This window comes from Notechis scutatus, chromosome 2 (genome assembly GCF_049901735.1).
Source record: "Notechis scutatus isolate UNSWTSFEM ecotype Mainland chromosome 2, rNotScu1.2, whole genome shotgun sequence".
Lineage (NCBI taxonomy): Eukaryota > Metazoa > Chordata > Lepidosauria > Squamata > Elapidae > Notechis > Notechis scutatus.
Window position 1 is genome coordinate 159,236,471 of NC_142010.1, and position 9,993 is coordinate 159,246,463.

At 41.8% G+C, this 9,993-nt stretch overlaps 1 protein-coding gene across 1 annotated transcript in view; it reads right to left on the reverse strand.

The window, feature by feature from the left end:
• LDLR (low density lipoprotein receptor) overlaps window positions 1-9,548 on the reverse strand; it is a 28,098-nt gene extending 18,550 nt beyond the window's left edge. Inside the window, exons 1-2 of the mRNA XM_087957085.1 lie at window positions 9,314-9,548; window positions 4,614-4,736 (exon numbers count right to left, since the gene is read on the reverse strand). Of these exons, the coding sequence (XP_087813211.1) occupies window positions 4,614-4,736; window positions 9,314-9,500 (310 nt within the window). The 5' untranslated portion in view covers window positions 9,501-9,548. The remainder of the gene's footprint in view (window positions 1-4,613; window positions 4,737-9,313) is intronic.
• Between the last annotated feature and the right edge of the window lie 445 nt (window positions 9,549-9,993).

A 9,993-nucleotide genomic window follows, 5' to 3' on the forward strand; every position in this document is an offset into this window, starting at 1 on the left:
AGCCTCAGCAAAGAGATCCCTTAGTCTTAGGGTTGTTGTTCACTGGCCAAAGAGCCTGGGGGAGATAGCACAAGTTCCGGCATGAGAAGTCAGTCAGATGAGCAATGCTCTCATTTAGCAAGTACAGCACTATATAGGAAGTAAAGTGAGTAAGGAAGAGGACCTTGATGTCATTCTGCAGAAATGCAGGAACTGTTACCTAGGCAAAAGAGGCGGCAGCATTTTTTAGTCACAAAACAAGGTAACATTTGGAAGTGGCTCAACACTTGCCCAATTCACTGAACTATGAGAAGGTGGAGGTACTGCAGAATCATTTACAAGACTGTTGATTTCCTGGTCTGGTCTATCTAATGGATAGGCATAGAAACTCAGCTCTCCTGACATGAAACAGTATGGCTGATCCTTAGAGGCAATAATCTTCCTTTCAATACCATTGCCACCATGCCTCCCTCCAATTTTTCCCTTCAAGAACTTTAAAGCATATTACAAGGTTCCAGGTCCTTCCATCCTACCTTCTGAGAAGGGCACTCTTGCATTTGGGAGAAGATGTCACTATCCCACTCTATTATGCTTTGCTCAAAGATATTCTCTATTAAGACTTAATCACCTTAGTTCTCTACCTCTGAATCTTAAACGTCATCTATTCCATCAGCTGGATAACAAGCTGCAGATGAAAACTCTTGGCTGCAGGCTTGGGGAATGTCAATAAAATCTGAAATCTGTACAATGAATACATTTTTGATGTACCTGGATATTTTAATCAAATTATGAATACAATAAAGGACTTGGAACTTCATGTTTCACTACAAAGGTCAGGATTAATGATGCAGGGAAATTTAGTCTAATATGCTGCCTACATTCAAGATCAGCTACAAGTTTCAAGATGGCTTCATTTCAAATACTTTAAAGAGCAATGTGGAAGGAAGGCTAATAGTTTTAAACATTGCAATCATTTACGTAAAACAAATTTTGCCATGTCATCATGATTTGCTAGCATTCACAGAATTTTAAAAAATGACAAAGCTATTTCAAGTCTGTCCTCAGCATACGTAAAAAAACCATTATGGTTTCTTTTCTGTTTTACAAAAAATCCCTCCTCTCCAAAGTCTTTTTGAAGGAGTGAAGTCCCACGTCATGAGACACGATGAAGCTAACAGGGGTAAACCTCATCTTTTGTTTTTAATTGTTCCACTTCTCCTGGCAATAACCTTCTATTCCTCCTTGAAACAAGCATCTTCTTCTTTGGGAAGAATGCATTTTATGGTCCATAGATACTTGGACATTAGGAGGAGGGCAGATCATAATTGGTAAAATACCTGCTGAATACACACATTACAGTAAGCCAATATGTAACTTACCTATTTTTGATTTAACATGTTGTGTGAATTCACTTTGATCAACTCACTAGCTTACTGCTTAGTACAGGGGTTTCAAACTCAATTTCATTGAGGGCCACATCAGCATTACATTATGGTTGCTCTCAAAGGGCCAGGTGGGTGTGGCCAGGTAGGCGTGGTTGGGTGGGCATGGCCAGCTTGACATGGCTGGCTCAATATCACTCACGCCTGTGGACTTCGGTTTGTCGGCTTCGCGGCGGCAGGGATTTGCGAGCTGCGCGATCCCTGCCGCGCTAGCCGTTTTGGGGCTCCGACCCAGCCGGTGCGGAGCTAGGCTGCCCTGCAGGGGCAGCTGAAGGTAGGGGATCCGGAGAAGGGTTTGGGGTGCTGCAGACCCCCTCCCTGGCCGGCAGAACCCCCTTTTCCCAGGACGGTGCAGCGGCGGTCCGTAATGGCCGCCACAAAGAAGCTGGCAGCCGGGTAAGAATGCGCAGGAGGAAGTGGAGAAAGTGATTGAGAGGAGAAAGTTTTCTTGGCTCCTAGGACTCTAAGACATATTTAATAAAATTCCTGAAAAGTATGACTTTCTGAATAATACCTGCCAGAAGAGGAAAAAAGCGGCTGCTGGAAGGTGCTGAAAGGATAGCTTTCCCTCTTTTCCTACGGAATAAATAACTGGATATTAAGAAACCTATTTTTAGGTGGAAATTGGTTTTAAGCGATGAGTGGGAAGAGAGGATTAAAAGAAAATATTTGTATGCTAAGATTTGTTGGAGCAGATGCCTTAAGGATTTGAAGACTAGAATATATTGTAACAAGACTTTAAACAGATTTGGACTTTCTTTCTCTTTGATTGATATCACCCCAGAAGGAGAAAGTGAGAACTCTGCCTTGGTTTGGACTGATTGATAACTTTGGGACTGTTTTATCTTTTTTTATTTTCTTTTGAATATTCTGGTTGTTGTAAGAAGAAAGAAGGAGAAAAGAAAAGAAAAGATTTATAATGGCTCTTTCTGTTGAGGAACTAAGAAATGGTGTGGAAGAAGCTTTCCTTTTCTTAGAAATGGCGCTTACTAATTATCAACAAAAATTACAACAGATGAAGACAGCAGAGGAACAAGAAAGAAAGGAAGGAGCCATCTTTAATGAATCTCAGAATTTGATCCAGAAAAAAGGAAGAGAGAAAGAAAAGAAAAGAAGAGAAAAGAAGAAAACTAAAGTTTAAGGACTTAAGATCTAAAAAACATTTAAGAAAGGGAAAAATAAAGTGCAAAACCAATATGATGATTGTAAACAAAGGGGAAAAGAAATACGACAGAGAAGGGAAGCCGGTAAGGCAGAGGCTAGAAGAAGGGGGTAGAAAGGTTTGTTGGGAAAAGAAAGAAAGGGAAAAGGTGGAGAAAAGCTACAACGTTTTGAAATTAAATGGAAAAAAGGAATTTTTATGGATAATGGATAAAGTATAATTTAAAAAAAAAAAAAAAGATTTTGCAAGGTACATAAGATGAGATGGTAGTATTGCAATGGTTTAAGAGTTGATAAGAGATTAAAATGTTAAAATGTTTAAAAATGATTGGTTTTAAAACTTAATAATAGGAGAGGTTTAGAATATTGTTTTAATTAAAGAGTTTAATAAAATTATGGTATTGATGTTATTATAAAATTTTTATTATAGTATTTCTTTTTAATATTTGGATTTATTCTCTAATTATGCACTTAATTGTGTTGGATGTATTAGTTAGATAGAATGTACCAAGCAAAATCTGATTGGGTATTAGATATTATTTTAAAGATTAATTTGATTAACTTAGGGGAGATAGAAAGGCATCATACTCTGATTAATGATTTCAGGAGAAACTGATTTTCTTTTTTTTCATAAGGGATGAGACAAAGGGATGATAAAAATGGACAAAAGATACAAATATAATGATTTAAACTAAGATGATTAATTAAGGTAGAATTAAGAAGTGTGAAATATGTGGAGAAGTTAATATAGAAGGCTTAGAATGGTAAATAAAATAAGTAATGATATGTAAGATGAGCATGAATATAATTGAAGTCCATGAAGAGAGAGACACCTGGGTCCAAGTTACTTTCCAAAAGATATTTTTTTATGTTTTGTGTGTTGTGTGTATATATGTCTTTTTGGGGGAGAATTGGTAAAAACTTGTAGAAATATAGAATGAGAATAATGGTAACTAAGTCAGAAAGAAACAGATGAAATAATAATAATGATATTGAATAAGAGTAAAGAGAAGTAAAGAGAAATTGAATAAGAGGTTTTGGTATATTATATGGAAATGGTTTAAAACAGAATCATAATTTATCTGACTTGTTAAATTTACAAGGAAAAAGGTTTAAACATGTAATGAATAATGATAATTTGTGTGTTTTAAAAATTAATAAAACTTGTTTTAAAAAAAAAAAAAAATATCACTCACGCCTGTGCAGGGCCAGGCAAGGCTGGGAGGGAGGATCCAGAGGTCTTCAGCGGAGGAATACAAGACCAAGACAAACGCCAAAGCCTTGCCATCCCCCGGATTGTCCCCCCACCCCAAGCAGCAGACAGGATCTGGCTTGTGGGACGAAAGGGAGGGGGGGTTGAATGGTGCTGGGGCACAGTGGGTGGGCAGCTGAACTGCCCATTTGGTTTTAGGCCAAAGGCCATCCGCAGAGGCAATGGCAGTGGGGAGGGGTCAAAATGGGTAGCCCTCGCTCACTGCTGCCTTCCCATTGCCTGTGATGGACTCCCATTTTCATCCCCATCCCTGTTGCAGTTTGTGTAGTTTGGCTGTCTCCCCACCACCGTGCCTCAGCACTATTTAACCTCCCAGGCACCCTCCCCACCCACGCACAAGCACCGATGCCCTGCCGGGGGCCCCAGGAATCAAAACAGCGCAGGGCAAGAACGTGGGATGGCACCAGATATCCGTGGACAAGGACGGCTGTGCCCCATAGAATACCACAGCTTGAGCAGAGAGGTGGCTTGTCCTTTACTATTTCCGAAGCAGCCCTGCAGGCTACATCTAACAACATTGCAGGCCGGATCTGGTCCGCAGGCCTTGTGTTTGACATGTCTGGTTTACTCTACTGAGGAATCATAGCAAGCTGTAGTTTATTTTGAACAGCTTAGTTAGCAAAGGCCTCTACAAAAGATAATAAGAGATCCAGAGCATATTCTTGTAGGCACAGGCACTTGAAGACTGTCCCTTCATGTGTGGCTTTTGGGGAGATTGGAAGAGGAAAATTTGCTCAAAATTAGCATTAGCAACTTACTGCAGGCATCCAGGGATTCATCAGAACCATCCTGGCATTCAGGGTTGCCATCGCAGATCCATTTGTAAGGGATGCAATATCCATTTCTGCATTGAAATTCATTTCTTCCACACTTACTCCACTCTGCAAAAGTTTCATTAAACATTAGAAAGAGAAACCATCACATTCTGACTTCAGTCCTCACCTGCATATGGAGAATTTCTTACCTGTAAATTAAACAAACTTATTCATATTTATCAGTACCTTCACCACAGGCTATGAATCCAAGTTCTATTTTATATATAACTATGCACACCACAACTTTTAAAAGTAATCCTAAGTGCACATGCATCTGTTCCCAACTCCATGAAGGTAAGAGACCTGCAGACAAGAGACTGAAGATCTTACCAGATTTATCTAGAATTAGATATTTCTGATTGTACCCACAAGCAAACTGATAGAGAGCAAGGCGAGTTGAGACAATAATAGCGGGGAGATCTATCTGATACAACTGGAGGAAGAACTGCACTCACTGACACAGTGCACTCTTTACATATGGAAATTGAATCTCCTGAATGTCTAGGTTGGCCAGGAAAAGCTACATCTGAAACTCTGGGCAATAGGTACCCACAAGGATTGCTGATGTGGCCCAATGACCCAGTTTAAAGCTGCAGCTTGTGATGAGGCTGCCTTTTGGGCTTCTACATGAAGCCATGAAGCATTGAGAGCAGCTTTCATTTCAATGAAGCTACGCCCTCCTTTCTCTGGCAGCTATGCAGCAGTTCTGGCAGCAGTTCCATCCCAACTGTATTTTGTAGAGTTTTGAAGTCTGAAAACTGGAGAGCTACTTTCTTAGTTGCTGAAGTATGCCAGTTTCTAATGGCCGAGTTTGGCTAGCAGTATCTTCAGCAGGATCAGAAGCTCCAAAGTCTTCTTCAGTGCCAGGGCTGACCCTTTGAATGTGCTAAATTCAAATAAGACACCACCTTCCCAGAAACCTTCAATATGAAACAGTAGAATAGAGAAATGGAGGTACTGTAAGCTCTTCTCCCAACAGAGCTTTCCAAGCAATTATTAGGGCTTAACAAAACTCCAGCAATCATGTATTAAGGCTGGGGAAAGTTGCAGATTCAAAAACATTTTATCCTTCAAAATTGGATACTTATATAGCTACATGAACTTTTTATATTTTATTAGATTTATTAGATTTTATAGTCTGGCCTATAGTAAACAACTCTCCGGAGCTATTGTAAATGAGCCTGGCCTGCATTATCCAGTATCAATTTACGGCTTCCATAAACCATTATCTCCCAAATTCAACCCATAGCCTCACAAAATACTCTAGCCTCTTATCTGTATTTATTTTATAAAGGGCATTCTGGAATGATGAGTTTGCAGTTGCTCATTGCTAAAGGATGGCACTAACCAGGAACCTATTTCTACTGTAAGACACACACCCAAGTCCTGTTTTCCTGGCCAGACTATAATGATTAATCCAGTAGGAGTTCAGATTAATTCAGTTCTGTAGTGAAGTGCACACTGGAGTTGGCGAATTTCAACTACCTATTCTGGCTTCAGAGATGTCAACAGATCAACAAATCACACAGACATCACATTCAACTGCAGCTTACTGGGGAGCACTTGCCTTCAATTCAGTATGTTTGGGAGGCTAACAAGTTTAGCAGCAATGCATCTTGCCCAGCCTAGCATGTGGTGGAATTGTAAAGCAGCTCCACCAACAAGGCCAGAGGATTTTGTAATTGGGGCAGCATCACACATCTATCCTCCTGGCAATGCAGTGTGCACAAGTCAGGAGTTACACTCTTATGGAAGACTTTTGTCAGGAGGAAGAATTTCGCCTGCACACACTTTGCATTCCCTTCATATATTCTGGGCAGATCAGATAGACCACCATACTTGTCATTCTTTACACATGGTTATTTTCTCCTTTCCTCTCTTGACTAGAATTGTGCTTATTCATAAGGCACAAATATTCTTTGGGGATTGAAAAATATGATCCTTTTCTAGACCTTCCTGCCAAGCTCTTCTACCCAAATTACACTGCTTCAATCTTGAGTTCTAATTTTACTCTAGGACACCTTTCTCTAACCCACAGATGTAAAACTTGATCGTGTCATGTGACGTATCATGACATTTGTGGATGTCACCTTTGCGGAGCCGGGCTGGGCGTGGCCTCCACGTGACACATCCAGCTCTTGGGCTGCCAGTTTGATACCCCTGCTCTAATCTAATGCTTCCACATAGGCTGGGAATTCTGGAGCTTGCAACCCCAACACATAAAGGCTATTATTGAATACCAAATTTTGCCAACAGTTTCCTGATATTACAGCTTGCCAAAGTAAGATTCATGTTAGTTTGTTGTGGTAAAATAATATCATCTATAGCAGGGCTGTCAAACTTGAGGCCTGTGGGCTGGATGCTTCATGCGCTTGGCCACACCCATGCCGATTTAGTGAAGGGGGAAAAGTCATTATGTCATGTGATGACGTGAGTTTGACAGCCCTGATCTACAGGATCATGTTAACTTTTCAGTAATTTTGAGAAAAGTATCATCAAACCACAACCAAGTATTCCCATAATGACCAAGAGTCTCCTTTTGTAAACATGACTGAAGTTCATGTCAGATATTTTTTGCATCAAATATTTTAATGCAAATATATCAGATACATTCAAAGTGGGGGGAAATTGTCCTTTGGAACTTTGCTATCCAAAAACAGATCTATTAGGCAAGAACAGATTTCCTTCAATTATTAACAGGTATGTGGCAGAAAGTACAGTAGTTCTTTTTTATCTTTAAATATAGCAAACTTGGAGAGTGTGCCCATTTGCAAATAAGCACAGAAACAAAGTGAAATCTTTGCTTGTCAATTTATTAATGCACTTTGGAAAGATTTGTGATAAAAATTGGGGGCAACTTTAAATAAGGAGACATTTGGGGAAAAGATCCTATTCCTTATTTTCAAATCTTCCCCATCAAAATGTTTTGTCATACCTAGCAGATACCCTGTTTTTATGTAAAGTCTAAACTGCACCAATGCAGGGAAGGAGTCTTGAAAAGAGGAAGCTAACCAGGCATTTGCAGTGGGATGACAGAAACCAGTGAAAAATGGATGCCTAACACCAAAGAAGCTCAGCTAGGGAGTCTTCCTTCTTTAGCCTGACATTGCCTGAAAAGAGCTATGAGATGTTCTTCACAAGCCAATAGGAAATGAAAATGGCATCTCAGAGTGAGATGAAGTCAATGATTGCCTCCAAAGGGAAAAGTTACGGACCATGGAGCCATTCTTATTTCCCGCCAACCTGGAGTGTTCCTAATAAGCATGTTCATCTTTATAGGACTCTTCCCTTACACTCCCATAAATAGCTGCACTTTCAAAGCAGCAATATTTAGTAAATATGCACTGATTTTCATCTTTAAACATTAATGACCTGCAGTTCCAAAAGTTGTATTTCGGACATAAATATATACCAAAGGTACCTTCTAAGGAAGTCAAACGCCAGAAAGAATACCTTTATTCTCCCCTACCGGGTCTGACAGGTTTTTGCAATTCAGGGAAGGAAACTGACACGCCTGTCCTGCCACCAGTTCTTTTGAAAAGGATCTCCACTTAGCAGCGCATGCTTACTCCCAGGTCTGCCCTACCTATGTTCCCGTTTTCAGTCATCTCCTGAGAAAGAAGTCCGGTCCGCCACACCTCAACTTAAGAGCTCCACCCAAATACCTAAATCTCAGCCAGATTCTGAAAATCCTCCCAGACTTGAAGGCTCAAAGCGCCAATGATTCTTAAGAGGATTTGTATTGTAACAAACATGTGCTTGTTGTTGAGCCCTATCACTATTTGTCTTTTTAAGGAAAATTTAAACAATCCACCTTGGATCTTTACCTGATTCTTCAAGATTACTCAAGAGTAGCCTTATCATTTAACTGAAGAGCAAAGGGAAGCAAACCGCCTCCTAATTACGGTCGGCCCGTAAAGGAAGCGCCCCGCTGACTCTCCCCCTCTCCCGTGAACTGCGATGCTCCGAAGCGTCTGGGACCAGCAGGGCTGCCACTTAATTAATGGCACGAAAGAAACTCGTAGTGGGAGGGCCTGGTGCGTGAGCTCATCTCTCCCGTTTAAATTGAAGGGCGGAGTAACTACCACTGCCACCTTGAATGAAATTTCAAAGCGGCAGCTAATTGGGAATGGGGTGGACCAAAAAAGAGGCCAAAATCCAAAGGGCGAGACGTTTATGGCCATTTTCTATGCAAAGCATTGAAAAAAGAAAAACCGCGGAGTACCCTCCAACTTGGGTATCCAGTTACTTCATGTTATACCTGGTGCCTAGGGACGAATTCGAACTAAATTATTAATGAGCCCCGGAAGGGAGTTGTAGCGACGCGAGTTCTAAAGCTAACCCAAGAGGGGAAAGGGGAGAGGGGAAAGGGGGGTAATTTTGAAAGCTTTCCTAACGGACTTTCATTAAGTCCCTTCGGCCCGATACTCAGGTATCAGGTTGTAATGGGGGAGGGGGGATAGAGGTTGAAGGATTTGGATTTTCCGAGCACCTCCCCCCCCCAATTCTCCTTTACTCCCCACGCTTTGACTTCTTAGCTTCTAAACGAAACGTCCGCTGGCTCCTCTTGTCTTGCTCCTTGCTTCTCCCCTCGACATTTGAAAAGCCAGTTAAATTTCAACTCCTTGCCCGCTCTCTCTTACCATTTGTGGAGACTCGGCTGAGGATACCCAACAGCATTAAGGCAAACAATGAAGTTTCCAATCCACCTGGGCTCATGGTTCGCTCCTGGTGCCCTCCTTTCTCTGCTCTGACTTCGGCTGCGCCTGGGTGGCCCAAAGGACTAGTACACAAAACGCAGAATCCGGGCAGGTGCCAGGCACTCACCATTCACGAGCACACGCGGTTCAATTGCCCGATTTCTTCGCGCTCCTCCTCAAGACAAGCGGGAGGCGGGGCTTCCAGTGGGGTGATTTTCAAACCTCCCCATATTATTGCGAGGAGGCGGCGTTCCAAACGCACGATGTGACGTCTTGGCGTTTAACCCCGCCCGGGCCGGGGTTGAGGATGCTGTTGGCTTGACATCACAAAAGTCTGAAATTTGTGGGCGGGTGTTCGCGTGTAGGACTAAGTCCGTTGACTTAAAAAGTGAAACAAAACAGCAAAAAAGCATTCCAGACGGCTGTTTCCACTTTTCGTGAAAAAGTTATGGTCGTCTCTTCCTGCAAAAAGGACTTGCTTCTCCGCCCTGTCCTTAAAGCCATGCACAGCCTAATCGCGCGCCCTGAGCCTGCCTGCTTTACCGCCGGACAAGGCCGGCGGGTGTGGCCCTTAGTCCAATGCTGAGCTGCTTGCGCCAGACAGCCCCTTGAGATCAATTTTG